The sequence below is a fragment of the Aquarana catesbeiana genome, linkage group LG06 (genome assembly GCF_042186555.1).
Source record: "Aquarana catesbeiana isolate 2022-GZ linkage group LG06, ASM4218655v1, whole genome shotgun sequence".
Lineage (NCBI taxonomy): Eukaryota > Metazoa > Chordata > Amphibia > Anura > Ranidae > Aquarana > Aquarana catesbeiana.
Window position 1 is genome coordinate 413,949,060 of NC_133329.1, and position 14,391 is coordinate 413,963,450.

A 14,391-nucleotide genomic window follows, 5' to 3' on the forward strand; every position below is an offset into this window, starting at 1 on the left:
TCAAATTGAACCAGGTCGGATCAAAACCCCATCATTTTCTGAGGCCAAATCCATTTTAATGAAGATGTTACTACGTTATTATGTCCCTCTTGCATTCCCTCAACAGCAAGTGTTGACTATCCTGAAGCCGGACCGCTTCAATGCTGAGGCATTTTTCTCTCATCTCCTGTTTTGTGGTTCAGGAGCCACACCAGACACCACAAACCCCCACACCAGTTAGTGGCAAGGCCACGGAACAGTTCTCTCTTCACTTAAGTGAAGCTTTTTTTTTTCATATTCAGGGATCCATGGCTCGCTATGTTTGGGATGGCCGAGTGGGGAGGAGGGTACAGGGTTTTTCAGGAACTTCAAATTTTTTTTCTGTTTTTGGCTGACCTTATTTTTGGCCTTGTTTTTGAACACTTTCTGTTTTTGCACTTTGGTTTTTCATATATATTTGTGCTGCTCTAACTTGAATTGTGCTTTGTGCCTGTTATTGTGTGTCTCTGTTTGAATATATCCCGAACGGCATGGCATGCAATGGTGCGCCTGTGCCACTAACCATCGGGATATATACTTTATACTGATTACTGTGCCATGGCTAGACCGCTAAAAATAATTTCCTGGAACACTAGAGGACTGAACTCACCTCTGAAGTGCTCCCTAATGTTCTCAGTCCTTAAAAAGCAATGTCTCCACATTATTTGTCTCCAGGAAACACATTTGGTTGATTCTAAAACAAGGTCCCTCAGGCGGCCCTGGCTGGCTCAATGTTATCATGCTACTCGTACGGCTTACTCCAGAGGGGTCTCAGTTTTGCTGGCTAAATCTCTACATGTGGAGGTTGTGGAGATAAAAACAGACCCAGAAGGTAGATATGTTGTCCTCATGATTCAGCTTGCCTCAGTAACTTTTACCTTTGTAACAGTTTATGTACACCCCCCCTCATTCTCCGCAGATGTGTTGGTAAAACTGTTGCTTATGCTATTGTCTAGGCCTCCAGGCCCACTGTTATATATAGGCGAATTTAATGCAGTAATGAGCATGCACCAATGATGTCGGCGCAAGCGTATATGGTAAATATCTCCTAAACCATGCAGGTTTAAGAGATTTTTTGAATACCTACAGGTAAGCCTTATTATAGGCTTACCCGTAGGTAAAAATGGTGGGTAAGGGTTTACAACCATTTTAAGAATAGCCACCCCCTTTTTTCAAGGGTCCAAAAGTAATTGGACAATTGAATCAAAAGCTGTTTCATGGCCAGGTGTGGGTTACTCCTTCATTATTTCTTCATCAATTAAGCAGGTAAAAGGTCTGGAGATGCTTCTAATGCCGCGTACACACGAGCGGAGTCTTTTCATCGTATATTCCGATCGTGTGTAGGCCTCATCGGACCTTTTTTTACAAAAATTATGACGGACCTAGAAATAGAACATGTTCTAAATATTTCCAACGGAATCCATTCCTGTCGGGAAAACCGCTCGTCTGTATGCTGTTCCGACGGACCAAAAACGACGCATGCTGTGAAGCAAGTACGAGACGTAAGCTATTGGCTACTGGCTATTGAACTTCCTCTTTTTAGTCCCGTCGTACGTGCTGTACGTCACCGCGTTCTGGATGGTCGCACTTTGGTGTGATCGTGTGTACGCAAGACAGTTTCAGCGGAATTCCATCAGATCTTCGTTGGATAAACCATCAGAGTTAATTCTGATGGGAAAACCGGTCGTGTGTACGTGGCATTAGTGTGGTTTTTTGCATTTGGAATCTATTGCTGTGAACCTACATCATACACTCTAAGGAGCTGTCCATGCAAGTGAAACAGGCCATTGTATGGCTTAAAAAATTAAACAAATCCATCAGAGAGATAGCAGCAACATTAGGAGTGGCAAAATCAACAGTTTGGTACATTGTGAGGAAAGAAGAACGCACTGGGGAGCTCAGCAACATAAAAAGGCCTGGACGTCTACAGAAGACAACAGTGGTGGATGATTGCAGGATCCTCTCTATGGTAAAGAAAAACCCATTCACAACATCCAGACACCTGAAGGACACTCTCCAGGAGGTGGGCGTATCATTGTCAAAGTCTACAAGAGAAGACTTCACAAGAACAAATACAGAGGGTTCACCACAAGGTGAAAAATATTCATAAACCTCAAGAATAGAAAAGCCAGATTAGACTTTGCCAAAAAACATCTAAAAAAGCCAGACCAGTTCTGGAAAAGCATTCTTTGGACGGATGAAACTAAGATTAATCTGTACCAGAATATTAGGAAGAAAAAAATGTGGAGAAGGCTTGAAAGCGCTCATGATCCAAAGCACACAACGTCATCTGTGGTCACATGGTGGAGCTTAGACATGTGCAATTCGTTTCATTCCAAATTCGTTTTTTAACGAAATTTGACTAATTCGTTAATTCGGAAACATTCAAAATTAGCGAAAACCCATTTTACGAATTTTTCTGAAAATTCGAAAAATAAGAACAAAAATCCGAAAATTAGAGAACCCCAAAATTAGAAAATCTGACATAACTAATAACTATTACTATTAAATTATAAGTATTGGAATTTCCTTTCAAATTTTGCTGTTAGTGATTGTAACGAATACAAATTTATCCAAAATTACAAATTATCTGAAATAACAAATGCCGCATCTAAACGAATGGAACAAAACAAATAAATAACAATAAAAATAATAAAAACCTTTTAGTAATATTATTTATTATTATTAATTTGTTACATTCAATTCGTTTTGATGCGGCACTCGTTATTTCGGACAATTCGTAACTTCGGATAAATTCGTAACATTCACTAACAGCCAAATTTGAAAGGAAATTCCAATACCTACAATTTATTAGTTATTATTAGTTAGTTAGTTATCATTTTCAGATTTTCTTTCTTATTTCCGAATTTTTGGATTTTTGAATTTTCGAAGTTCCAAATTTATTCAAAATAATGAATTTTGATAATAAGGAATGACCCAAAAAATGAAAAAAAAAAAACGAATGAAATGAAAACGATGAAAACAAACAATTTTTTTGGCAGTGCACATGTCTAGTGGAGCTTGCAGTGTGATGACATGGGCATGCATGGCTTCCAGTGGCAATGGGTCATTGGTGGTATTGATGATGTGACAGAAGACAGAAGCAGCCTAATGAATTCTGCAATGTTTAGAGATATACTGTAAGCCCAGATTCAGCCAATGATTGGACGGCGCAGTACAGATGGACGATGATCCAGAACACACTGCAAGAGCAACCCAGGAACTTCTGAAGTAAAAGAAGTGAAATATTCTGCAATGCCTGAGTCAATCACCTGATCTTGGTAAAGAGTCTCTGACGGAGGCTCTTTACCACGTAATCAGCCGTGTCCAATCACGGCTGATCCCAATGTAAACAGGAAGAGCCGTTGATCGGCTTTTCCTCACTCGCGTCTGACAGACGCAAGTAGAGGAGAGCCGATCGGCGGCTCTCCTGACAGGGGGGGTCTGTGCTGATTGTTTATCAGCGCAGCCGCCCCGCAGGTGCCCACACTGGACCACCAGGGACACTGCCAGGACCACCACAACAGATGGATCATCAGGGATACCACCCTAGACCGCCAGGGATGTCAGTAAGTGCCCAAACAATGCCAGTGCCCACACATATTGGCAGTCAGTGCCAGTCAGTCAGTGCCTGCCAGATGTCTCCTCATCAGTGATGCCCAGCAGTGCCATCTATCAGTGTCCATCAGTACCACCCATCAGTGTCCATCAGTGCCACCTATCGGTGCCCATCCAGGCCCATCAGTGCCCGCCTATCAGTGCCAATCAATGCCCACCCATGCCACCCATCAGTGCCACCCATAAGTACCCATCAGTCCTGCCTATCAGTGTCCATCAATGCCACCTGTCAGTGCCCATCAGTGCTGCATACCAGTGCCACCTATCAGTGCCCATCAGTGCTGCGTATCAGTGCCCATCAGTGTCACCTCATTAATGCCCATCAGTGAAGAATAAAACGTATTTATTTACAAAATAAACAGAAACAAAGAAAAAAACATTTTTTTCAAAATTTTCGGTCTTTTTTTATTTGTTGTGCAAAAAATTAAAATGCCAGCAGTGATCAAATACCACCAAAAGAAAGCTCTATTTGTGGGAACAAAATGATAACAAATTTGTTTGGGTACAGTGTAGCATGACCGCGCAATTGTCATCCAAACTGTGACAGCACTGAAAGCTAAAAATTGGCTTGGGCAGGAAGGGACAAAAGTGCCCGGTATTGAAGTGGTTAAAATCACTGCTCCTGAAAAAACGGTTATTTTTGAAACCTCTTTTTGCATTGATCCATGTCCCCTGGGGCAGGACCCGGGTCCCCAAACACTTTTTATGACAATAACTTGTATATAAGCTTTTAAAATGAGCACTTTTGATTTTTCATGTTCGAGTCCCATAGACTTTAACGGTGTTCACACATATTTTTTGACTGTTTGCATGTTCTGCTGCGAACCAAACTGGGGGAAGGGGGGGGGGGTGTTCGGCTCATTCCTATCGTGGACTTTTTTTTGTGTTACATAACCAAGGACTCATCCATTGTCTATACAAACTTGTACACATTTTAAATGTATTGGAATAACATTTATACATATCTGGATTTGTGGGTCTATTCTCTTGCAGTTGCAATAATAAGATCATAATTTGGGTCCACTTATGTTATAATGGCGTATTCCCTTATAACTTACATAACCAAAAAGTTATAGCCAAACCCGAACCTAAAACCTGATGTAGCACCCTTTACATAGGTAGGTGCTAGTTTAGGAATTTTGGTAAGTGTAGGAAAATTTAGGCAGGCCTATCTGGCGGTTTATGTGGGCTGGGAGTGGCTTAGAGTTTAGCAGCTGGTGTCTCACAGGCAGTGTCACTGAGACCACCCTCTCTCTTCTAGAGAATTTTAGAAGGAGAGGTGGAGGCGTGGAGCTGCCTAACTTGAGAAAGGAGCGCGTTTTCTGCGCATGCTCAGAAAGGCATCGCTTTACGGCAGTACAGCCAATACACTGAACTCTGCACTCCAGCCCTCTTTGTGACTGTACAGCCGCGCTACTAGCCTCGCTGTTGATCCTGCCCGAATCCCGTAAGTTTACTGTGGATCAGGACACTAACAGCATAGAGAAAAAGAGCCCATTTCCATCCGGACTGCAGAGATCGTATATGACTTTACTGGACTCCCCTGCGCTCAACAACAGTATTTTACATGTGAGTGTTTTAATGCAATTTGTTATTAAATGTAAACAGTCTAAGAGGCTCCTATTGCTTTTGTTTTCTCTCTTACATATCTGAAGCGGCTTCAACTCCCCCTACAAGGCTGCCCTACCATACAGACTGCACATCTTCACACAGAGCTGTATTTGCTCAAAGGACTTTTTTATGAACTTGCATTGCTTATCTCCATACTTTGACCTGCGCTCGCCGCTACCCATTGTTTTTTCCTAATTCTAAATGTGCTAGCTGCTACTGGGAGTTAAGAGATGTGCAGGAGGAAGGAAACGGAATCATCTGCAAGAAAGTTTGTGGAGGAGGAGATTGAAGAAGTAACATGTACAGGGAGTGTACATAGTTCGTCCCAATTGATTGCTATACAATTTACCAATTGACTGTTCTACAATTTAATGAGCATCCCATATTTCCCTTACCAGGGGCGGATCGGGGGGGGGGGCAATTGCCACCCCCGAGAAATCTGTTGCAGGCCGGGCGGGTGTGATCCGCGGGCGGATAAGAGAGCGGGCGGCTCCGCGGGAGGGCCGGGCAGCTCCGTTTTAGGGCAGGCAGGCGGGTGAGAGAGCGGATTGGCCGGGCTGCCGGGTGGCTTTGTGTGTGGATGGGCGGGTGAGACTGAGCAGGCTAGGGGTGTGTGTGGGGGTGGCTGGCCAATCAGCGAGCCGACGGGCAGGGGAGCAGAGAGATGACATCATCTCTCACCGCCAACACATCTGTGCAGTAACTTCCGCCCTCACTGTGCAGGTAGCGTGGGCAGCAGGGAGATTACATTATCTCTCTGCTGCCTGTCTCTGGGACAAAGAAACAAGAGACAAGCAAAATACCACCTTACCTGGCATGTGACAATCTTCATCTAGTGGCAGGTGATGTGGCAAGTGACAACCTGCAATGTGTGGCATATGACATGGCAAGTGACAATCTGCATCTAGTGGCAGGTGACGTGGCAAGTCACAATCCACAAGGTGTGGCAAGTCACAATCCGCATCTAGTGGCAGCTGACGTAGCAAGTGACAATCCACAACATGTGGCAGGTGTCAATCTGCATCTGGTGGCAGGCAAGTGACAATCCACAAAATGTGGCAGGCGACGGTGGCAAGTGACATGCTCGGGGTTCCCACTGATTCTGCATTATGGTGAGTTGAATGATTTTCATTTTATATTACAATGTATTAATAGAAATAATGCACTTCAATCATCCTGACACCATAACAACCATGGTGCCGGGATGATTAAAGCACCAACAACAGCCATTTCCCCGATAAATTGTCCGCAAAAAAAACTTATTTTCTGGCAGTGCCCCTCCCAAGACTAGACTCTGGATCCACCCCTGTTCCTTACCCCGTCCAAGTTAAATTCTCTCAATAAAACAAACAAAAACAAGCACATGGACTGTTCATTGTCTCAAAGGGACTGGGAAGTGAATGCCGGGCTGGGCAGTGTGACAGGTGGGCCACATCACTTAACAGCCCCTACAGGGGTACCGCTACACTGATTATGCATCCTCTTTTGGATCCTTCATTCAAGAGCAGTCCGTTTGCCCTTTCTACTGTCACCTGCTGGAGACGTGGCATACTAAATGCATTAGACTACAGGGAGTGGATGTGGCCTACACACCTGGTTACTAAGTCTGGGATTTACCTCCAGCTCATTGCCTGATCATTAGGGATGGGCTCATATGTGTTTGGATCATAGTCCCAACTAGGGTTGCCACCTCCTCCCTTTAAACCCGAACACATACAAATTATACAGGTTCTGAGGCCGATTAAGGTGGTAATTAAACTCACTTTGTGCCTTATCTGCATTTAATCAGCCACAGAACCTGCATAATTTAAAGGGATGAGGTATCAACCCTAGTTCCAACCCACCTGAGCAATCACGCCAGGAAGTCATCACTGCACACTGCCAATCATAGGCAAGGTGTGTATGTGCAGCTGCAGGCCAGGAAATGCCTAGAAATGGCGGTGTAAAGTGAGGGCTTCCTGGCGGGATTGCTCAGGTGGGTTGGGACTACTATCCAAACACACCCTAATGATCATAGGTACTCTTTGACTAAGTGTTTGAATCCTGATTAGATGGCTATCTAACCATACATCCTGTCTAATTCTGTTCCCATATTGTCTACTGTTGCCCTGGGAGATGACTGAAGTGTGCTGCACCCTTTTTGCAGACGTGTCTCTGGACCTCTGGCAAACTTTTAACAGCTTAATACTGTACATATGTTCACTTTGTATCAGGAGTCACCAGAGGAGCCTCTTCCAGGGGATTTACCTGGCATCATGCAACTGCGGTGTTAGCCTGTGAACCTGCTTCTCCAGGTAAGTGGCATGGAGGGTTTACCTACTACATGAGAATTATTCAGCACCAGTCTCCAGTGCCATGTTGGTATGTCCAGTCCCCACATCGTGAGCAGACCACTATCTCTCCCACTCAAACATTCTATCACTGACATCATTCCCCACAAAGTATTGGAGATATTACCTTCAGTATTTGGTTTCTGCAGGTTCTCTCGAATTTCTGCTGTACTGCGGAGTATTCACGAGTTCCTGGAGCAACATCCACTTCCATCACAACAGTCTTACCCATCGGCTTCCAGTATGATGGTAATCTAAGAGAATCCCCCTCTGAAAAATAATATGTGCAGTCAGGACCCGAAGAGAAACCCAACAAGTGAAACTTTGGTGCACAACCTCCTACGGACAGCCTGCTATTAGCTATATAATATGCCGTTCCTATGACAACGTCCAATAGGACGAAACGTACGGGTTCCTATGACAACGTCCAATAGGACGAAACGTACGTCGGAAGGCAGACGCGCTGACGTCATCGTTTCCACTCCATAACGAACGGGTGTATGCAGGCCGGCCGGCTGATTTTTTACATGCTATTTTAACTGTTTCTTTTGGTAAGTGTGTTACCTTATCTATTAATAAACTGGTCAAACGGATTTACACTATGGTGGATATATTTTTTATCTCCTTGGGTCTCCATTACTGAGCTAATCAATACTGATGTATCCCGGGTGATCTTTCCTCCATGCTGAGACAGATGGTGATGTTCCCATTGAGCGGATTTCTGGCATAAGGCTTCATTACAACCTATCTCTGGTAATCATATACCTTCATAGGTGGTGGATTTTTTCACAAGATGTCTTTAAAGTCTTCAGTCACTATGGGTGGAATATAGTATAATAAGGACTGTGGATAACGGAAGTCACCTTTTTCAAGGACTGTGTGTTTTTTGGTTTCCTTATTTTATTATGTTTTTAATTGCTACAACAATATAATACACTTATGTGGTTCATAATACATTTTTTTTGATTTTCCACAATTTGAGTTTATTATTTTGATCACTTTATGATTTTCAATTATTTAATTATCATTTATGTCTAGCGCGGTTCCTTTATATATTTTATATAATATGCCCATTGCCTACTGTCAATCATGAATATTTATTTGCCTTGGCCAATTACTGAGGGTGTTATTCCAGAGATGTGAGTTGAGGGGAGAAGATAAATATTTGGGCAACCTTCTAGAAAGGTCTTCCATGCCTGGCTGCTGACTGAGAGCATGCCACTGAGGAGGGCTTAGGGCCCGAGTCAAGGCCCTAGGAATCTACGCCAGGCCAGTGTGAGGACCTGGATGATCAGGAAGATGGCTTCCTGCTGGCACATCTTCAGAGTATAGGTGGGGTGCAGCAGCAATAACACACACAGTCCAGGTGCAGATATAGAACTTGTATTGAAGTAATGCAAAGACAGTTCACAATAAACTCAGTGGAAAGACACCCCAACTGGGAATTCCAACAGCGTGTAGAGAGCAAGTTTCAGCTGAACTGACAGCGTCTGTTAGGAGGGGCAGAGTGCAGCCTGGCTCAGAAGATGTCCAGAGAGGTTAAGCTTTCCCTCCTTGTCAAGAACCTTTTCCTGCTGCTAGTACTGTCCCTCAAACTGGGGTACTTGTCCCTATGCTACTCATTTGCATAAAGTGTGCCATGCCTGGGAGCCAGGGCCTTAATTAGGCTCTGCCTGACCCAAGATGGCTGCCAGAGTCATACAGGGCAGCAGCATCCAATGGATGGCTTCCCCAGTGACCCAGAAAACCACAGGGAAGCCATGTTCCTCCTGACTTCCTCTCCACCTGCTATGCCACTGCAGACAAGCATCACCTGCAGTGAAGAAAGTAGACTGCATCTGCCTACACTCCCCCCCTCTTTAACAGATGCTGTCCTTAGCATCGCAACATGGAAATAACATTAAAAGTGACAAAAGAATAATTAAGGGAGGGTTATGGCAGAACAGTAACAAATTCAAACAGCATAGTCAGAATACTTTGCAGGGAGTTTGTCCACATTGGACCGCAAAGGGCACCAGCTCTCTTAATCCTCTGGAGAGTCACGTCACAAAGGTTCACCAGCAGGTAGTGACTCAAAGGCCTTAGGTGGCAGGGGACCATACATGTTCTCTACACTCTCTTCATCTGGGCCTAAGTTGGAATCCTTGGGTAAGTCAGTGCAGTCTGTGGTACTGAATGGGGTGGACGAGCCTCCCGGGCTCCTGACACCAAAGTCATCAGGCCCTGAGTTAGGAGAGGCTGGAGAATGGAGTAGGAACCAGTCAGCTGGAGCTTCATGCACTGGGGGAAGATCCATAGTATGAAACGCCTGCCAGTCATCAGCAGGCTTCCTGGAGCAGTCACCACCCAGCACACAACGTCTCAGCATGTTTCGATGTAGCGGCTTCTTTACAGGGTTGGGCCCCTCAGAGACCAGATCAGCAGTAGATGGAACAGGCTGCCCCACCATCCGGTATGGGGTACGCTCCCACTTGGGCTCCAGCCAGCATCCTCCAGTGTGTTTGAGGTTCTTTACCAACACCCTGTCCCCTGGCCGCAGTGGCTAGTTTTCCAAAACAGGATCAGGAGCCATCTCTTTGTGCATGCCCAACACCAAATGCTTGGCCTTGTGCATCCGCTCTCAATTTTTCTGCACCTAAGAAATGGGTGTTCTGGTGTCCCCAACAGGAGGTCCACTGGCATTTAGCTGTATCGCCCAAACATTAGGATAAAGGGTGTGTGGCAGGCGGACTTGTGGACAGGGTTGTTATAGGCCCACACCATAGCCCCCATGTGTTGGTGCCACCGATCTCGGTAACTCAGTTCTAGGATCTGGAGCATATCCTTGGGGGTGGTATGAGACTTTCGGATGCCATTTAGGCAACAGAGTTCAGTCACGATCATGAACTCAAAGTTTGGATTTGGACCTTGGACAATGTGCTCCCAGAAAAGTTTGGCAGTGGTGACAGCTGTCTGGTCCTTGGTGGGTACCACGACCGCAAACTTAGTGAAGTGGTCAATGAAGACCAATGCGAACTGATACACACAGAGAGCACTGGAGATCACCAGGAAGTCTATGGTCAACAATTCGATCGGTTTAGAGTTGGTGATTGTCATGGGGGTCGTCCTCTCTGGGGGAGCCTTGTGTACGGTGCAACTTTCACACTCCTGGCAAGCATTGTGTACCCAGTCTGACAAGTAGGGGCAGAAGAAAATTTTTCAAACTAGTGACTTTTACAGATTTCCCCCCTAAATGCCTACTGACAGCGTGCAGCACCTGACAGATCTTCAAGATATGCTACTGGGGGACCACAACTTGGAGGATATCCTGTTGCTTGGTGGGGATGTGTGCCTGATAGTAAAGTATCTTACCCTTCAATTCCAGCCGATCCCAATGTCTTAGAATGGCTCTAGCAACCGGGAACAACTTCTGGCACTCTCAGGAAGTGGGTTTGTGCTTCTCTGCAAGGTAACACTGTACCTGTAACAGGTCTGGATCTTTTTTCTGAGTCAGCACCCATTCCTGTCATAAAGCTCGACAGCATCGACAGCCTTGGTCTGCGAGTTTGATTCTGGTTTCTTGATGGTGCGTATAGCAACTGGCACACGCAGAACAGGGGCAACCTCTGTGTCCTCTCGTTCAGAGTCCCAGGGTTTTCCACCGGAAATCAGGAAAGAGCATCGGCATGTCCGTTAAGCTTCCCTGGTCGACAGTGGATTTTGAGTTTAAACCATGACAGGAGGGCTGCCCACCTTTGCTCCAATGCCCCTATTTTCAGTGTTTCCAGGTAGATCAGAGCATTGTTATCTATAAAAACTGATGTTGACCCCTGTGATATACTCCACAAAACCATACCAGGGTGAGTAACTCAATTTTAAAAGAACTGTAGTTGTGGGAATTATTTTCAGTGGGCTGTAAGCATATAAGCATTTTCCACTCTTGGCCATCCGGCACTTGGGCCCTGGAGGAATTAGGACGAAGTCAGTTGACCTCCTAGCAATTGGCCTTGGAGACATGAGGAACTGCCACATCTATGACATCAATAAGCCTTACAAGGTCTGGCTGTTGTTTATTCAGCCTTTCTCTGGATACTTGTGAGCATTATTTGCTCTCAAACCTCATATGCAGCATAGCCTTGCTTGATTACCAGTGGCCTTCTACAGTGGGATCTGTCTTTGCGCTATGGATCAACTTCCATGGTGATATATTCATCTTACAAACCTTTAAATGATAGATTCTTGTTGGATCTTCCTTTGACGCTGCTCAGGCCCCCTTTTGGAAGGCAGGTTCAGGCGAACCTGGGAGGGATTTTTTACGGGGCCATGGCTCAGTTTTTCCTCCTGCTTTGGCTACATGGCATTTTACTGGCGTTCTAGTCTCCTTCTATCTATTGCGCTAGGAATCTATTTTGCTTGACACATAAGACGCGTGAGATTGTATTTATTTATCTGGAAATTGTCAGCCCATTGCGCTGAAGAAGACCTCTACCTTATTCATGGAAATGCGTTGGATTTCTTCCGTCTTTCCAACAGTTGATCTTGGCTTTCCTTCTCCCTTTTTTGTATTATGTGTATTGTTTTGTTTTTCATGTGTATTCTTATCACTATCATGTGTGTCAACTGTATTAATTTTGCTGACATGTTGTAATAAATTTGTATTTTTATAAAATTCCCTACTCCTTGAGCATTTCTGGTCCATTAAAGTCCCACTTTTTGCGGCTTTACATTCTGGAAACTTTAGCGCCCACCTTTTTCCTTCTGCAGCACCCCAAATCTGTAATGGAGTCTGTTTTAACCCTAGCAGCACTGGCAGGAAGTGTCAAAAGACAAGGCTGGTACTCTCTCATGAGCAATGAGACTTGTTTGTTCTTCCCCACGTTGTTAGAATGCATAACACAGTCTATAAGAAGTAGAGATATCACTTGCCACTTTTCCTTGAAGCCAGATGAAATCCCGATGTAGCTGTAGCCGGTTGCTATGGACGACTGCTGCGAGAATAACGCCTTTGTCCCACCTTAGATGCCAAATGTAGCAAGGTCCTGGCCCTCCAGAAGCCTAATGGTGACTTCCAGAGTTAGGGACAGCTGACATCCTTCAGTGTAGAGTGGGTTACAAGGCATGGTGGGTGTAGTGCAAGGTAGATTGATGGGCACCAGACACTTCTTGAATGCAAAGAGATTTTTTATCTCTTGAACAGAACTGTGGGAGAGAGAGTTGGGGCCAGGACACCCTTTAGTAGATGCAATGTTAATTGGCAGACAGCCATGCAGGGAAAAGTATCCAGTCAGACACCACATCTGCATGAGTAGGACCGCTGTCTCCTATGGCAACAGTCTTGTAACAGTTTCTAACAAAAGTTGCAATGAACTCCTTCACTTCTTCTACAATCTCATATTGCAGATCTTCACTCAGCTAAGCTCCCAGTCTCTCTCACTAGACTTACTGACCCACTGCCACTGGATCCCCTGAGCTCTTCCAATCTCTCTCAGTATCTTCCTCAAGCGTCACCCCCGCTTCCCTGCTGGATCCCTAGCTTGGCACTCGCAGATCCTCAAGCGTCACCCTGCTGGCCTGCTCAGTCCCTGGCTTGGCACACAATAATGCTCTGCAAGCGTCACATCCACTGGTTGGGTCCCTGACTTGACACCTGCCGGAGTTTCCCAATTCTTCACCGTCCCCGGTTGGTGAGAATACTGCTCCGGTACTTGCTTCAGCTACTCACAGTACTCCCCGGTAATAAGGTGGATGGTCCCTTAGTGGCGACAGCTTCCCCTCTACCTCCGACCATGACAGGTTCTCCGGCCAGCAGAACCGTTACTTCGGGTTGTACTGCAAGCCACAATCCCAACCCTATGCTGCTCTCCTGCTTCTGGATAGGCCATCAGACAGCCTAGCAGCCAGATGCCCCCAGGATAGGCCTCAGGCCTCTGGCCTAGCAGCCCGGGGCAGTAGGACACATGTCCACCCAGACAGCCATCCAGGTGGCACAGAACCCCGATCACCTGACTCCATCCAAATAAATAGGTTCTCCCAGCAGGCCAAGGAACTCAAGAAAATCCCTGCCCATTGGCTGAGATACCCCATATACTTCCAATCTGTCCTTCCAATGCCCTTGTCTTATCTAATGTTACCCGGTACCCAGCCACCTAGTGACAGAAGAGAGAAGTGAGGCAATTCCAGTATTAGGGCGAAGTCAGTTGACCTCCTAGCAACTGGCCAAGGCAACTATCACTTGGCAAATAAATTTAATAGCAACCCTGCCTAAACATCAGGTTGCTACACCAATAATGGGGCTGAGGTAAGTTTCTGCTTAAGCACTTCAAAGGCCTAGTACTGGGGGTGAATTGGCAAACCATGCTTGTACATAGGGTGTTCTTTGCTATGAGTGATGTTTCATGTCTGTTTTTGTGTTGCACCACCTATGTGGATGATTTATTATTGTTCGTTTGAAATTATTATTGTCTGTAAAATAAATGATTTTTTACAACAACCATTTCTATACATATTATTTGCTGCTAAAAAACCGCTGGGGAAACTTCCTGTTTTTTGTATACTTTTGGGTTATGCAGCTTTGGGGGCTCACCTATTGTGTTTTCCTTTCTATATATACACCAATTGGGTGGCTAAACACCTGTTCTTCCCCCTCTAACACATATGAGCCCCGATATGAGCCAAGGCATATCGTCAATTTTTGAAAAATTAAAATGCAGGTATTTTCCTCCAGTAATCCCTGAGGTGACAATGAAGGGACGTATACCAAGCATTAATAGCCTATAATTAAAGGCACCTGCATTTGGCTTAGACAGGTAGAATCACTGTTTGAGCACAGGAGCAA

General features: G+C 45.2%; 1 protein-coding gene across 2 annotated transcripts in view; it reads right to left on the minus strand.

Annotated features, from left to right (window-relative positions):
* The window catches only part of LOC141147309 (protein mono-ADP-ribosyltransferase PARP14-like), a 181,662-nt gene that overhangs the window by 58,986 nt on the left and 108,285 nt on the right, over window positions 1–14,391 (minus strand). For both annotated transcript variants that reach the window (XM_073634520.1, XM_073634521.1), the window contains exon 13: window positions 7,705–7,847. In XM_073634520.1, the coding sequence (XP_073490621.1) occupies window positions 7,705–7,847 (143 nt within the window). The remainder of the gene's footprint in view (window positions 1–7,704; window positions 7,848–14,391) is intronic.